Source organism: Ammospiza caudacuta, chromosome 20, assembly GCF_027887145.1.
Source record: "Ammospiza caudacuta isolate bAmmCau1 chromosome 20, bAmmCau1.pri, whole genome shotgun sequence".
Taxonomy (NCBI): domain Eukaryota; kingdom Metazoa; phylum Chordata; class Aves; order Passeriformes; family Passerellidae; genus Ammospiza; species Ammospiza caudacuta.
The window spans coordinates 12,212,448-12,229,198 of NC_080612.1; the positions used below are offsets into that span (position 1 = coordinate 12,212,448).

At 50.5% G+C, this 16,751-nt stretch overlaps 2 protein-coding genes across 8 annotated transcripts in view; both read left to right on the forward strand.

Moving 5' to 3' along the window:
* Positions 1-12: 12 nt before the first annotated feature.
* Positions 13-9,791, forward strand: TNFAIP1 (TNF alpha induced protein 1). Its single transcript, XM_058817747.1, has 7 exons — positions 13-75; positions 1,272-1,751; positions 3,206-3,375; positions 4,017-4,106; positions 4,193-4,245; positions 4,837-5,032; positions 5,363-9,791. Exons 2-7 carry the CDS (start codon positions 1,535-1,537, stop codon positions 5,579-5,581), a joined length of 945 nt encoding a protein of 314 aa, XP_058673730.1. The 5' UTR covers positions 13-75; positions 1,272-1,534; the 3' UTR covers positions 5,582-9,791.
* A 613-nt stretch (positions 9,792-10,404) lies between these two features.
* The window catches only part of SGSM2 (small G protein signaling modulator 2), a 36,759-nt gene continuing 30,412 nt past the window's right edge, over positions 10,405-16,751 (forward strand). For all 7 annotated transcript variants that reach the window (XR_009275543.1, XR_009275542.1, XM_058817665.1 and 4 more), the window contains exon 1: positions 10,405-10,475. Coding sequence is in view for 5 of the 7 variants with exons in the window: in XM_058817665.1 (XP_058673648.1) it covers positions 10,419-10,475 (57 nt within the window). In the remaining 2 variants the exon portion in view is untranslated. The remainder of the gene's footprint in view (positions 10,476-16,751) is intronic.

Here is a 16,751-nt window from a genome sequence, read left to right on the forward strand (position 1 = left end):
CCGGGAGCCGGGGAAACTCTTCCGGGCCGGCGGCTCCCGGGGCGGGCCGGGGCTGAGGGGCGGCGGCGGCGGCGGGTGAGTGAGAGAGGCCGGGCGGTGCGCGGGGCCGTGAGCGGGGCCGGGCCGGGCCGCCTCTGTTCGCTTCCCCCGCGGCCGGGACGGACGGAGCCTGTCCCGGGGGGCTCGGGCGGAGCGCGCCCGCGGCAGGGCCGGGCAGGGCCCGCGGGCCGCTTGGTGTGACCCGCGCGGGGCCGGCTCCCGTTCTGCACCGGTACCCTCGGGTTCCCCCGGCTCCCCCCGGGCCGTTCGGGTCCCTCCTTTCCGGCTGTGCTGGGCCGGGGCGGGTCCCGTTGCGGGGCCATTGTTCCGCAGCCCGTCCTGCCTCCCACGCGGGGTAGGAAGGGACGGGAAGGGATGTGGGGAGCTTTTGGTCGTGTCAAAAGGGGTAATTAGAGATCTCTGGCTGTTTACAGAGGCCTCACAGCTCCTCCGTGGCCACCTGCAGGAGTTGTGCTGGCGGGGCAGGGGGTTTAGCTTCTTTGCTCGTGTTTAGCTTCGTTCTTGGTCAGAGCAGTGAGAAACTGCCTGGGGTGACGGAACTGACCGCTTACCCTTCTGAGGAGCTCGGTCGGACAGGCTGGATTCCTGTCTCCTCAAGGGTTCGGTCTGGCTGCTATTATAAACACGCCACTGTTCTAAAAAGGGGATTTTGAGGGTTTAAAGCAAGGCAGGACATCAGTGACAAACAGTGGTGTACGTGGTGGGGAGTTGTGTTAATTTTCTTTTCAAATTAGAGCTACGTTCACTGGTCGGGGCTCCAGGATGGACGCAGGAGAGTTTTGAATGAAAGGAGTTACCAGAAAATAGAACCTTGTGATCCATCTTTTCAGTGTTGAGGCATTTGAAGAGACATTTGTGTCTCCAGTTCAAAGTCAAACCAACATCAACAAGCCCCGCTCAGGGGGATGCACACACACCCCAGCTGAAGCAGGGGCAGGAGGCTCTTCAGGGCATTTCAGCTGGGCTCAGAGAGTGTTGGGCTCTGTTGGGAGGCCGAGGGGGAGCTGAATTCCAGCAGCGTGTGAGCGGGGCCCTCCTGCCGTGTGGTGTTTGCAGTGTTGGCTGGAGATACAACAACAGGAAGTCGGGAGAGTTTCACGTGCCTCAGAAGTGTGACACAGCACAGGCGGCATCAATTGTCTGAAAAATGGCTGAATCGTGTTTTGTCAGGATGTGCGTAGTTGTGTCCTTAGGAAGTGTCTCTTCCGCAGAGTGACATCCTCGTCTGTGTGTGGAGTAGCCGTGGGGCTCCGTGCTGACCACGCTCCGTGTGCTGAGCCCTCGCCGTGGTAACTGCTGACCCCTCGTTGTGGTGACCACTGACCCCACGCCGTGCTGGCCCTTCGCCGTGCTGAGCCCTGGGTGATGCCGGCCCCTGCCCCGCCGTCCTGGCGGGCTGAGGCGTGAGGGCGGCACCACGGCGGGGCCGGCCCGGCCCACGCGCTGCAGGGTGGTCATCTACCTGCAGAAGGCCATGTCGGGGGACACGTGCCTGGGCAGCGCCCTGTGCCCGGCCGCCGGACACAAGCCCAAGGCCGGCGCGCTCAAGGGCGGCAGCCTGGGCAACAAGTACGTGCGGCTCAACGTCGGGGGCTCCCTGTACTACACCACGGTGCAGGTGCTCACCAGGCACGACACCATGCTCAAGGCCATGTTCAGCGGCAGGATGGAGGTGCTCACCGACAAGGAAGGTAAGGGTGTGGCTTCCATTGCTAACAGTTTTGTAAAACAGCAGGAGTTTGGTGGTGGTTTTACTCCGTTAAGGATGTAGAGAATGATATATGCCAAAAATAACTGGGAGCATTAGGCAGCCAAGTCCTGTTGGTGCTAGCAATCCTTTGGCTTTATAGAAATACCTGGTTTTGTTACTCAAAAGAACTGGGGAAGGACTGGTCCTCTTTCCTGCCCTCGTGCTGGTGAGCAGCTTGGTGTTGGTGTAAAGACTGAACAGACGGTCTGTGGGTTGTCATTTCTGTCACATCAAGCAGTGGCATCATTCAAACCATGCACGTAAGGAGGGACGTACGGTTTTCAGCTTTGAGGCTCAGAATAGCCTGCCTTGCTTTGTTGAAAAATCTTTTTTTTTTCCCTTTTCCTGAGCAGCATGTTTCAGTTGTGCCTCATGGTGCCATGGCAGCATTTAGGGATCAGTCAGGCAGTGTGTCACCTCCAGCTGGACACAGGATATTTTAAATCCCTGATACGTTATAAAGGGCAGAACACACAATTTTGTGTAAGAGCCTCAGCCTGGATGGAAAATGAGAGTCATGTTCTGATAACTCCAGCTGGAGAGTCCAGCAGGGGTTTAGCTTACTTTCCTAGGTTCTTTTCTCTGTCTAGATTCCAAAATAACACTTTTTTCCTGCCTTCCACGTTATGGGAAAGGGTTTGGCACCGTACTAAGCCTTGTGTGTGCGTGCATCCTACACTGCTATTGTTTGGCAGCAATCAGACATCCTGTTTCCTTAGGGAATGTGACTTCAGGGATTTTGTAAAATTGCAAGAATTTGTCCATTTGCTACTGTTTCCTCTGCTTCATCCCTTCTGTGCTTCCTCCTGATCTGTCTGTCCTATTCTTTGCTCCTCTTTGGGGACTAGAACAGCTTTTCCCCCACACTGGGTTTTCTGGGCCGATCTGCCTTTTAGCATCTTCAGAACATTTCTCTATCTTTTTAACTCCAAACAGCAGCAGCAGATGTGTTTGGAGAATTGCCAAATGCTCCTTATTAGGCCATAGAAATTATCCATATCTACTTGTTGCACTCAATAGTGAATTCTCTCTTCTAGTCCTTCCTTGGCTCTCAGAGGTTTCTGACTGCCCAGCATCACAGTGTAGCCCTGCAGTTGGGTTCCTGCAGCAATCTCAGTGCATTGTGCTGGAAGCTGAGTGTTTTTAGCTTGGGGCTGTGCTTTTGGGGTGCTGGAAAGCAGTGGGAACATCTGGGCAGTATTCAAGGGGCTCCACTGTCAGGTTCTGTTCTGGAAGCAGCTTCAGTTTGCTCAAAGGCAGTAGGTACTTCCACTGGGTGAAATGGGAGAAGCGTCCTGAGCAGTGTCAGGAAACCTCAGTGTTGTTTAACCTCTCCAGGGAGCTTTTCCTTGCCTCTTGTGTTGAGGTGACTGAAATGTGTTGGCTCTTTTTCAGGCTGGATCCTTATAGACCGTTGTGGGAAGCACTTTGGAACAATTTTAAACTATCTCAGAGATGACACGATTGCACTTCCAAAACACAGGCAGGAGATCAAAGCCTTGATGGCAGAAGCCAAATACTATCTCATCCAGGGCTTAGTGGACATGTGCCAGGCAGCTCTGCAGGTAAGAACAGAAGTATCCTATGAAGTGTTTCATGGGTGTTTTGCTTATAAAATTTACTTAAGACAACTTGAGAGATTATCTCATGGCCTTAGAAATGGCACCAAGTCTGAGATGTGCAAGGCATTTTTAAAATATGAGTTAGTAAACAGGTGGTGAGGGATCTGGGGACACGGCCTGTCCTGCCCACACTTGGGTTGTGCTCTGTGTCCCTGAGGGCTGGCTCGTGTTGGTGACATCCTGTTCTGCCACGTGCTCAGTCCACAGTGGCTGATGCTCGTCTGTGCAGTGGTTTGAGTTGATTAAAACTACTGCAGACTCCTTCTATCCTTTTCTTCAAGAAAGGATGTAATATTAAACCTACTTAAACCAAGTATGACTGGACCTTGTCCTGGCTATAGCTGAGGACATCCACCTGCACCCCAATATTTCAATTACTGCTGCCTTCCGGGGATGGGAAATCTGTGCTGTGATTCTGGGTTGCAGATCAAGGTAAGCTGGGTGGTTGCTGTAGCAACCCAGCTCTTTTCCTGTGCATCACAGCCTTTGGAAACATGGCTGGAGGGGCTGAAGGAGGCAGCAGCAGTAACATCAGCTTTAGCATTCCTTTCTTATTTCCTCTCTTTCTTCTTTCATTAAAACAGGACAAGAAAGACTTGTATGAACCTGTCTGCAGCATCCCTATTATCACCTCTCCAAAAGAAGAGGAGAGACTGATAGAGTCATCAATGAAAGTAACTGCTCTTTTCAACTGTGGATTTATTCTAAATGTATTGAAACACAGAACTTACCTTTTCTTCTTTTCTCTCACTCCCAACAGCCTGTTGTTAAACTGCTGTATAATAGAAGCAACAATAAATACTCCTACACCAGGTATGTCCCTTCTTTTTTCCCCTCACTTTAGTGGAAAAGTTGCTTTTTGACTGTGGGAGTGGAAGATGATGATGAATGATCTAACTTCACTTCTTTTGGTTTGTTTTGGGTTTTGACAACTATCTTGGTTTGAAAAGTAAGTAGGGCCTTACATTGCATGTCTGACAATAAAACTTTTTTTTAAAAAAATAATGTATTCATTCTGGCAGTGTGTCTGTGCTGTGCAGCATGCAGAGCACATGGCCTTCCAGGACACATTGACTCTGGACTTCTGCTGTCATCAAGCCAGAGAACTTCAGTGAAGTGGGGTTTGATCATCTCGAGCATGGATAGTTCATGTAATGGTTTGGGACATTGTGCTGTCCTTATTAATTGTGTAAGTTGACCTCTAAAGGCTGGTGTGTTTGCTCGTGGGGTCAGAGCAGTGTATTTGTATCTGAAATGGGCTATTACCCCTCTTTTCTTGGCAGCATGCGGCAGTGAGTCACTACTTATTTGTATTCTGCAGTTGGATCAGTGCTGAAAGCTGGCGGAACAGGCAGAGATGGCTGCTTGAAAAGCCCTGTTCCTGCTTTTGTTGCTGTGTTTCAGTAACTCTGATGACAACTTGCTGAAGAACATCGAGCTGTTTGACAAGCTGTCCCTGCGGTTCAACGGCAGAGTGCTGTTCATCAAGGACGTGATCGGGGACGAGATCTGCTGCTGGTCCTTCTACGGGCAGGGCCGCAAGCTGGCCGAGGTGTGCTGCACCTCCATCGTCTACGCCACCGAGAAGAAGCAAACCAAGGTAATGGAGCTTCACCTGCCCGTGCTGTGGGTTACAAACGGTCCTGATTAGCTTCAGGAGTCTGCAGAGCTTCTCTCACTTCAGGAGTTAACTTTGAATTTGCAGTGGTGCAGCTGAGGTTACCAGGGTCCAATGTTAAGAATTAGAGAGACTGTATTCCCTTCTAGAGCAATCTAAAAGATAAGGTGAGGGAGGTGACCTGGTGGGAGTAACCCTCCATCACAAATTTTTTACTCTTTATGATGTGTGGGTTTGTGGCTCACGTGTGGGTGTGTGTTGCAGTTGTTACCCTGCATGGCTGAGGAACAGGACACGTGCTGTGTTTTGCAGGTTGAGTTCCCTGAGGCACGGATCTATGAGGAGACCCTGAATGTCCTGCTGTACGAGACACCCCGAGTCCCAGACAACTCCCTGCTGGAGGCCACGAGCCGCAGCCGCAGCCAGGCCTCGCACAGCGAGGATGAGGAGGGGCTGGAGCTGCGCGAGCGCGTGCGCCGCATCCACGTCAAGAGGTACAGCACCTACGACGACCGCCAGCTCGGCCACTAGCTGGGCTGGGCCTGCGGCAGCTGCAGCTCCCCTCCTGTCCCTGGGCAGGAGGGGGATCCCTGGACAGCCGTCTTCACGGGGCGCCTCAGCCCCTGGAAAGGCAGCGGGGATTTGTGTGCACAGAGCAGCACTGAAGGCCAAGGCCTTGCAGAACTGAGGTGTGAGTTGTGCACCTTGTGCCATACCTGCAGGCTGGCCTCTCCTCCTGCTGGGAGGGGGATGTGGAATGCTGGTTCTCGGTTTGTGGGTGCTCTTTCCTAGCTAACGATTTGCCAGTTTCCCCCTTGCCGTGAGCAGCACTGCTCTTCCTGGTTTGAAAAGTTCAAACCGCCTGGTTTGGGCGGTTTGAAAAGCTCTTTCCAGACAGCTCCCCTTCCAGGGCCTTGTACAATGGAACTTGCAGTTATTAAATCAAGATGCTGAAGAGAGAACTTGAATGTGGCTGCTCTTGGCAGACCCTACATGGGATGACCTCCTGCAGAAACGTTTGGCTGGCCAGTCAGCTGCACCTATGCTCTCCCACCCCTGTCCCCAGAACACCTGCAAAGGTTTGTGTTCCAGGATGGTGTCTTTAAAACTCATTGATTCCTAGGCAAGCCCTTCCAAAGTGGTGAGAATCAAGTCATCAGCCTCTCCATGTGAAAAGTGGAAGTCTCTGAAGATGTAAATGTGTAGGTAGTGACTTGTCCTGGGAGAGGGGGAAATGGGTATGGTGAGGGAAGAAACCTGAAGTAAGCAAACCTGAGCAGATTGTGGCACTGTTGCCCTGGTTGAAGCTTGTCACTGTGAAATCCTGTTTATATAAACAAGGGCAATCTGGGGAATTGCTTTTACATTCCTCCTGTGGCCTAAAAGTGCTATTTGATGTTAAATTTCTCAAGCAGCAGGGAAGAAATTGCAGTGGCTGGAGAAGTACAGGCTAAACAGTGTTTTCTAAGGCTAGAACATGTGAGTTCAAGTTCTGTGTCCTGAATCCCTTCTAGAGGGTAGAAGTTGAAGAAGAAAAACAGCTGTGAAAATATTGTTCTAGCATGGAACTGTGAGAGGCTTTGGGCATAGCAGAGAGTTGGCTTATACTGGATTTTAAACTGAAATAATCACTTTTATTCTGAGTGCTTGGCTGGGTGCTGATTTACAGGGCACTTCAGGAGGTGGGGGTCAAGTCTGCTCTGAAAATTTGGAAATTTCTGGAAATTTTCTGGAAACAGTTTCAAGTTCAGTATGAAAAGCCACTGTTGTACTTTTAAACATTTGCTTGTATGTTTGAGCTGTAGGTAGCAGTTTTGCCACTGTCATGGTAATTCCTGCTGGCTGCCCACTGGAGCCAGGGATACTTTGGATATATTCCACAGCTGCCTTTGTGTTCCCATATCATTCCTGGTCACAAAGCTCCAGATTCCACAATGGTCAGTCCTGAACTGCTTTGACCAGTGCCAAATCCACCTGTAAGATTTAAAGAAAATTACTGCAAAACCCTGACAACAAAATGATCCCAAATTATTGCAGGGAGTTCCGAAGGAGAATTGAGATCTAGATGTTTTGGGAGTAATGGAAGCAGGGGAGGGAGCAAAAAATTATTTGCACTCATTTAGGTTTTTGAAAATTAAAATATTGTGGGTTGGTAAGAAAACACTAACAGCCTTAGGATTTTCTTGCCTCTACACCTGGCAGGATTCACTTAATTCTCCTCACATTCAGGAAGCAGCATTGCACAGGGATGCACCTGCCTTCTTGTGAAAGGCCTCTTGAAATTTCTAATAATCCCAGCAATCTCTTTTATACTTCTTTCTGTAATTTTTTGTTTTCCAGCTGGTTATTCTGTTGTGCCAGGGAAAATACAGCTGTTGAGGTTTAGTTTCAACAAAGATTTTTGTGATATTTCTCTCTAATTTTGCTAGAGTGTAATGTGGATTTTAAAAATTTTTTCCTTCCACTGATGCTATTTAATTAGAAGCCACCAGCAGAGGCTGCAGTGATGGGGTCTTTGTGCTGCATTTAATAGCTTCAAGTTATTATCTTGTGCTTTTTCTGTCTTGTAACAAAGGCTGATGCCACTTAAAAAAACATGTGGCACTTCTGTTTCTTGGCAAATGATTTACATTATTTTTTCTTGTTACTATCATAGTGAATGTTAACAGAGTAAGTAAGTGATGCTGACAGCCTTGCAAAACTGTGTTTAAATGAAGTTATAAGCAGAAAAATGTCATATTTGCTTTTATTTTTTCTGGGGAGGACAGGTGTGGGAAGGAGTGTGTGAACAAGAATGTCAGATCCCTGTGCTACTCCAGAGGCTTTCTGTACTCACAGATTCATTAACAAAATGGACCCAACTTGTGAATTGTTACACTGTAAGAAGCAGAGGAAAGCCCATGTTTTGGTTTAGTTTTCCTTTCCCTATTTCCCACAGCCAACAAGTAGTATTAATTTCTGATTTGAATTTAGATTAATTAACCTGGGAAGCAAACAGTTTTAAGAACCATCTGGGTTGTGAGAATCTTTTACCAAGTGTGAAGGATCTTCTAGGTGTTTGTGGAATGTGGAATATCAGTAAGAACTGTCAGCAGTTGTGCTCAGGTTTGAAATACGTGCAGATATCATTTCCATTTCACTGTAGGCTCTCCTGAGTCCTGCTTGTCTGGAGCTGCTCCAGCACGGGGTGTCATTGAATCTGCCTTGCCCCAAATCATTCCCTGCTCCAGTCTCTGTCCCACCAGGTTCTGCTCATTTCGAGTACTGGAGCTGAGATGTAACACATGCTTTGTATTCTCACCTTAATCAGTCTTTACGTGATTGAGGGCTATTAATTATTGTGGCAGGAATGTTCTAGACATTCTAGAACATAAGATTACAGCCAGTGTAGTGCAGAAGCAGCAGCAGGGAGCAGGGTGACGCAGTCTAAAGGCATCATTGGTGGGTTTGCAGTGAGCTCTCCAAGGATCTCTGCTCAAATTAAGCACAGATTAAGACAGTACAGGTTTCTAATTGTATGTGTTTGTCTGCAAGTTGAGACTTGTACTGGCTTCTGCCCAGACCATCACCAGTGGGTGCATTAACAGGAATTTGGAGCAGCCTTTGGGAGAAAAAAGAGCCTTTTTGCCCCACTTGTAGGGTGTGAATTGTAACTACATCAGCTGTCATTCTTACAGGACTCACTGTCTCTTCACTCCTAAATTGAGTCCAAGCCCTGTGCATGCAGGCAGTGCCCTGAATGAGGGAGTGAGCGGGTGCCAGCCGTGCCCAGCCCTGTGCCCCAGGGCTCTGGGGTGTTTCCCAAACGCAGTGCCCGTGCCCTGCCAGCCCCTCGGGCCCTCTGCAGGGAGGGAGAGAGGGAGCCCTGGCTCGGGGTAAAGGGGCAGCAGGGGCACAGGGGAGAGCTCTGCAGGGCTCAGCTCCGGCTGCTGCTCAGTGCCCAGACAGGGGCACTGCTTAACCTTCACCCTGACATTCTGGTTTTTGAGCAGGAGACATTTATCCTGCTGCAATGTTCCACTCCAGTGACTTTGGTCTTTTGCACTTGTTGGTTAAAACAGAAAATAAGTGATGGACAGGGAGGGTGTTGGGGGAACCATGCTGTCACCGAGAGCTGCGTTTGAATGGGCGTTGCTTTCTGTGGGCTTGGTTTGATTTTGTTCTTCTCAAGGTTTTTCATTTTCGGACAGAATTCTCTCCAGGCAATACTGGGGATAGCCCTGAACTGGATGGGTCTGCCCAGCAGCCCCTGCCTACACACTGAGGTTGTGTTCTGTGACAATCCTTGGCATTCACCTCGCAGCCACCTTCCCCCGTGCTGTGGGACAGAGTCCTGTTCCAGCCCTGCCCTCCCAGGGGACAGGCTCTGTTTTCTGCATGTGTGTCACTTCTCCTCCTCCCATGGAACGAGTAACACCCTCCCCTACCTCACAGGGTGAGGTTTAATTTGTTTATTGAGGGTAAAGGATTCTTTCGGATTTCTATGGTATTTTATATACAGAGGATAACAAATATGATTGCTGATCTTGTTTAAATTGACATTCTGTGATCAAGTTATTTTCTTAGAGATTCAGTCTTTGTTTTATTTTCATGTCTAACTTTTAAGGGTCAGTTTTACAGAAAAAGTACCTAGATAATGCAGTAATTAATCAATTATCTGTTGATTAAAGTGTTTCACCAGTGCATTAAAACGAAACAGAACACTAATTTTTAATAAAGTGTTATATTTTGTCTTCTGTGATTTTTCTCCAGCATCATTACTTTTTATTGGTAGTGTGGGTCTGTGGAACTTTAGTTCCGTGTTTGCGTTGCGATCCCCACCGAGGATTTGGGGTTGGTGCTCCCGGACCGGGGCCGGCAGCGGAGCGGGGATCCGTGTCCCGCCTGCCCCGTGTCCCTCTGTCCCCCCGCTGTCCCCCCCCCCTGTCCCCGCTGTCCCCCCCTGTCCCCGCTGTCCCCCCCTGTCCCCGCTGTCCCCCCCCCTGTCCCCCCTGTCCCCCCCCGTCCCCGCTGTCCCCCCGCTGTCCCCCCCTGTCCCCGCTGTCCCCCCCTGTCCCCGCTGTCCCCCCCTGTCCCCGCTGTCCCCCCTGTCCCCTCTGTCCCCCCCTGTCCCCGCTGTCCCCCCCCGTCCCCCCCCCGTCCCCGCTGTCCCCCCCTGTCCCCGCTGTCCCCCCCCTGTCCCCCTCTGTCCCCCCCTGTCCCCTCTGTCCCCCCCGTCCCCCCCCGTCCCCCCCGGCTCCGCTCTCTCCCCGCGCACAGCGCCCCCCCGCGGCCGGGCTGCGCCCCCGCCCCGCCCGCTGACGTCACGCCGCGGTGAAGATGGCGGCGGGCCCGGGTCGGGAGCTGTGAGCGCCCCGGGCCCGCCAACATGAGCTGCTCGGCGGACGCCGTGAAGGACAAGCTGCTGTGGAACGTGAAGAAGGAGGTGAGGGCGGCGGCGGGGGAGGCCCCGGGCTGTGCGGCGGGCAGAGCCCCGCGCTCCGGGGTCCGGCCCCGGGGGGCCGCGGGTCGCATCGCGTGGGGAACGCCCTGCGGCCCGGGCGGGGGCCGGGGCCGGTCCCGGTGCCGCCCCCGGTGCCGGTGCCTCGGCGGGGAGCGGGCTCGGCCGTGCGCGCCCGCCCGGGGGGCGCCGAGGACGCGGCTGTGCCCCGGCGGGGCTGGCGGGGTGCGGGCCGTGCGGCTCCGGGGAACCTCGGCGCTCTTTCCCCCGGGCGCACCTGGAGCCGGGATGCCGCCCGCGGGACTTGTGCGCGGCAGGAGGCTGGCATCGGCTCCCGCTCCCGGCGTTTGTGTTTCCCGCAGCACTCGTTTTCTATGACTTTTTCCTTAACTGGGAACTTTACCGGAGAAGGGAGGGAAATCGGAGGTAAGAAAGGTAATCTGAGGTGCCCGTGGATGAGCCGAGCTGACTCCCAGGTGCCAGAGCACCCGTGCCCTGGGAAGGGTTAATTTGGGTGGTTGTTCTGTACACACCTGTGTGACATTGCCGGGCTGGGGCAGCCAGAGCCGTGTGTACATGAGGAGCCCAGCCCCGCACCTGAGCGGAGGTGTTCGGTCCCACTCGCGGCCGGGCCGGTGCCGCTTCTCCTCGCACGGCGCTCCCCGGCTGCGGGGCGGTGCTCGGCACTGCTCCGTGCTGCCCGGGGCTCGGCAGGACGGACGGATGGCATCGCGCTGGAGCAGCTCCTGCCGCAGAGCAGGGCTCCTGCCGGGGCGGGAGGAGGTGCCGGTGGTGCCCAAGGGCCGTGGGCGCCTCTGCAGCGCGTTCCTGCTGGGGCTCCCTGCGGCCGCCTCTCCCCTTGCACCCATACCGGGTTTTGTGGGTTTGTGGCACTGGCTGTGGTGAGCTGCGTGTAGCTGCCGGTTATTACACGGCAGTGAAGCGGGGTTTAATGCTTATCCCCCACAGCAGTAACAAGTTTTTCTAACAGGTACCTGCCCTCCTACTCCTTCCCCTCCTCAGCTCACTGCTGGGGAAGCAGCAGGAGCCGTCCAAGTTCAGATGTAAAGTTGTTGCTGTGGCCAAGGTTCCTGAGCCTGGCTGCCATGTCCTGGTACTCGTTAATGCTGGACTCAGAACACATCAGGTGTTGTAGGGAGTATAGAAAGGGCAGAGCAGGGACAGACACAAGGACTGTGTCCCAGGATGACCCAGCCAGCAGCTGGCTCTGGGCAGGTGGTACCTGCTGAATGCTGCCTCAAACGTGCCACTTTGATTAGAAATTTCTGCTTGAACCAGAACCTCTGAGCTGAGGCAGTGCAAGGTTTTATTTAGAAGTGGATGCGCTTGCTCTCCTGAGTGATGCTTAAATATATAAATAAATCTGATAAATGTTTTCCAAGTGTGAACATTGCAATCTTGTGCTAATGCATGAGATGAAAAGTGAAATGGATTTTCATAACCCAAGCCAGCTCAAGCTGAGGAGAAGTAGTGGTGTGTAATTAAAAAATCTGAGGCTAATTTGTTTTTAAAGTCTCTAAAATGTTTTTAATTGGACTCTGGTTTTTAAATTACTTGAATAATGCTTGAAAGTGTTATTTGTACCTTCTGTGTCATCTGCATTTTTGTTTTGTCTCTGGTTTGTTTTTTCCTTCTCCCAAGTCTTCACCAAGGCTCTTTTAGAGCACTTAGAGTGGCTTGGCTTTTTAGCGTTGGCCAGAGCTTTCCAGTCTAAATAGCCATGAGAGCCTTTGTTGATTAAAAGCAGGTTGAGGTAACACCCCTCACGTGTGTCTTCACAGACCTGTGGCCCCTGTCTGTGCTCACAGTCAGAAAATGGCTCAGGTCACAGTTGGAGACCCTGAGATGGAGATTTTATTTGTCTTCAATAATCAATTGACAAAGAGGCAGGAATTGAACAGGAGCCACGGGTAACTGCCCACCAGATAATGCTGCCCTTAAGGATTGTATGTAACTTTCTCCAATAGAATTTTCAACCTCATTTTTTTTATCATGTGTGACTTCATACAGCCACTTCTGCCTGCTTGCTGGGAAAACCTGACTCCATGTCCATGTCTGTTCTCAGAGCCCTGGTCCCCTTCCTTTGTCCTTTAAACCCAGACTCTTATTTCCTGCTGAGTGATTTTCCCATAATCTCAATAGCCAAAGGAGTTCATAGGGAATGGATTGTTTCTGTGGGCTGTTCCACCAAGCCTGGTAAAATTCAGCTGTCTTTGCAAAGTATAGAACAGTTATCTCCAAAGTAATTTGGTCCAAAGTGTTTAGTTTATTTTGCCTCAGTCTCTCAGCTAAAACTTCTGCATTTTTCCTTTGGGAAATTTGATGCTGTTTGCTTTTCCTCAGATGGACTTTCCCATTGGTAGGGAATGTGTTTTGTTGGCTCTCACAGAAAGGAAGACATGTAATGTGTTTCGAAAATGTAACTGCTGGGATTCATGCTGAGGCCGCTTGGAAGTTCACGTTTCAAGCATTTATCTCTCTCTGCAGGAAAATCTGTTGTGACAAGCAGACTCATAAAACAGGCTTTTTTCTCTGGCCATTTCCTTTTGCCTCCTGAAAGGGAGGGTTTTGCCATTTCTGGATTTAAACAGTACTTTCTAGCTGTGAAACAAACAGGATAACAATAACCTTAGCAGTTCTACCCTGAATGATTTCAGAGCACTTCAGAGGCTCAATTGCTCAACTTGCAGCTGAAATGTAAGGGCTTCTGAGCAGAAGTGCAATAGTTATTGAACAGCTTTTATTACACTGCCAGTCTTTCATCAGGAGTGAGGAGTCAGTGCAGTAGGAGCTGTCGATAAAGGAGGTGAGCAGAAGCTGCCCAAGCTGAAGAAGATATGGATGGTGGATATTAGGTTTTTTCCTTTAAGGAAAAAATGCTGTAGGCTTTAACTGTGTTCCTGGTTATTGTGGTGTGTTATGAGCATTCTTCTTTACCATTTTTTAAGTTTCCTTAAATAAAATTTTAAAAAATTAAACGTAGAGGCATTTCTCTTGTGTATTTTTTGAGTGAAACTTAATAAATGTATAATATACCATGTATTATAGTATGGGTTCAGTGTTTGACTGCTTCTGAAAGTTTTAGCCCTTGTAGGATGTGGGATAAAGTCAGAGCAGTGATCCATTTGAAGATCCTTCAAATGCCAAGCAACTTCTCTCTGGGGAGTTTGCTTTGCTTTACCTGTACAACACTGCCACCAGGACCTTCCTCAGCACTGAGATCTTTACCTGGCTGGGCAGAGCTTTGTTGTCCCTGCTCTCGGGGGGGCAGATGTGTGTCCCCAGAGCCTGGCACCTGTTCCAGGGCGAGCAGGTGTCCCCAGGGCTGCAGCTGGTTCAGGGACAGTGACACTGAGTGACACGAGTGCCTCTGTGTGCCACCAGGCAGGTCCAGAGGAGAGCCTGGTGAGGGCAAGTGGCTCCTGTGTTCTGCAGGGGAGGCACAGAGAGAGGATGGTGTTTCCAGGGCTGGACCTGAGCCGGTGTCACAGCCGGCCCCAGCGCTCCCTCCCCCTGCACAGGCTCCTCTCCAGGCTCTGGGAGCAGCCCTGCATCCCTTGCACATCCTTTCCCTCTGGGGGCACGTGGGGATGCTTCTGGTAAAGAGATTAATTTGCAGTTTGGTCAGGTCTGCTGGTAGCTGCCAGTGGGTGTGTGTGGGGGCTTGTGCTCAAAAAGCTCCATTGTCAAGTGCCTCCTGAGAACAGGGACAAAGCAGCAGAATTCCCTATGAAGAGCTGTGCAATATTGCAAGGGAATTAAGGAAACAAGAAAAAAAAAAGCTTGTGTTCCATTTGATCAGAAACACTTGCTTTAGCTCCTTGCCTGGAGCATCCATGAATTACGTGGCAGTGAGGGATGACGTGGGATTGAAGAACATTGCATTCCTGCTTTTGAATCTTCTCATAATCTTCTCATATCTATGCCTTAAAAATGTTTTCTAATAACATTCAGTCACTCTCCAGAAAATGCAGGGAGCTTGCTTGGCATCTGGTGGCAGTGGGGAACACACAGAGAGCCTACTCTGTGTCCTTAGCTCTGGGGATTAAAGTCTCCTCAGAGACACTGGATGGTGCTGCTCTAGAAAAGTAGCATCGATTATTAAATCTGAAACACTTTTCTTTCTCAGTTTTTGTACACTTAAAATTTTAGCTGATGGGGATCTCAATAACATACTGAGCTGATTGGGGTGTGCCTGGGAAATGTGTGTCGCAATGAATTGGCTGCTGAGCACTTGAGCTTTTGCTCATTGAAACTACTCTTCTTCCTCCCCGTTGTTAGGATGTGAATGGCAGTTAATGTCCTCTGGGATGCTGAGACTGATTTCATGGTGTGCAGTGCTGAAGTCCTGTCTGTGCCCTTGAGCTGTGTGTGCTCAGGCTGCTGTGACTGTGCTGCACCAGGGCAGAGTCTGTCTGCCTTCAGCCCAGGGGCGCTCAGTTGCTTTTTGCCAGTAGTACACCAGCCCTTTCCTTGGGTGAATGAAACTGTGCCAAAGGGATTGTTGAGCACACAGGATAATCCAGATGTGAGACCCATTCACGAGGCCTCCTCACACCTCTGCTTCTCCCTTGATACGCTCCTACTCCTCCACCTCCAGCTGCCTCACTGTGAGGTCCTGAGTTCTAACAGCCATGTCAGAAAAGCCACAGGAAAGAAACAAATTGCCTGGCTCAAAGTTTATATTGTCAGGCCTCAGGTGTGAGCAGTGAGCCAGGTTTTATAGAGTGAAAACGACTTGTTTTGAAATCCTCAGCTATAAAACACGTCTACTTTGAAAGCCTCTTACACGTTTCCTTTTTCCCCTCCAGTGTTTTCTGTGCGACTCAGAGGGCTCCTGTTTGATAAGGAGCACAGATTCTGGAGGATCCATTTGATCCAGAACTTGGAGCGAGGCAAATGCCATGTGTTGAGAGGCTCGTGCAGCAAGTGCCAGAGCTGCAGCCTGCTGCCAGCCGGGCTGGGGGTGTACGAGTGGGCACAGAGGCCCCAGGAGGAGTTCTGGGGGAGGGGGTGTTTAATTACAGCATCCAGAATTGGTCTCACAGATGGTCTTGCTGGAGGAGGAAGCCCTTCAAAGCAGAGAAGGCACCTCCACAGGCAGCTGCAGAGCCCAGCTCTCAATGGAGCACTGCAGCTCTCCTGGTCCAGCACCAAGGGGAAAAGCCCAAAACCCTGGGACCTGTCAGTGCCATGAAGTGGTACCCAGTTAGCTCTAAATGCTGGAAGAAGAGAGTGTTTGGTCGAGTCTTCTGCCGTGGTAGCACTTACTTTCATGTATTAAAAGTGAATTGCCATATGTTTAGTCAGGGTGTCATAACCCTGTAATTGTAGCTCACAAATGAGAGAAGTCAAAAATTATGGTTAATTTGTACACAGAAGAGAGCAAGCTCTCCACGGCCAGGAGGAAATGAGTGTCTGTTAAATGAGTTGGTGATGAGCTGGAAGCCAGTAAGGTTTCATGTGGTGTCAGGCTGAGGAAGCCATTGGGGAGAAATCACTGGCAGATGAATGGAGGGTGACTACAGCCTCTTGCCAAGAGCCTCATTGTAAGAATTGTCTGTTTCTTCTTTAATTTTTGAAAGTCAGTAATTTGCAATTATTTCCCTCTGGAGCTTGATGCATCTTGACCCCTGAAACTGGAAAGGAACTTTGTTTTAAATCATTAAAAAGTGTGATAAGTGTAATTTTATTTGCTACAATTGCTGAATCGTGTCTTGAAGTGATAACTGAAGGCACTGCCTTCTCTGTAGGTACTGTAATAATTTTGTATACTGTCTGGTGCAGCAGAGCTTCGAAGGCATCATTTGTAATTGCTGTGGCATGCTCCCTGTTTCCCAGGTAGGGAGGAGGCCCTAAAACTCTCTGGGAATGTGTGCCCATGTCGCTCAGTGACGCTTTGTGCTTGAAAAAGAGCAGAATGGCACAAGTGGAAATGGGACATAGCTACACAATCTGGTTTCATGAGCAGAAGAGACTGTGAAGGCCAAGGATGAATCATATAAAAAGTCTTTCACAGCTCTTCAAAAGTTGTGCTGGAGAAGTTCTCTGTTGGGTGCTGTGGGCACACTGAAATCTGCCTTCGATGGGGGCACACCCCAAACAGCCTGTCCTTGTTCTGCCAGAGGTTTCCTCGTGCTGTTATAGGCCCCTGAGGTTTGTTTGTGCTTCCCTCCTTAGATCCATTCCTCCCTGCAAAATGTGATGTGAGGGAGTTGTTTGTCTGTTGGTGAGGGGGAA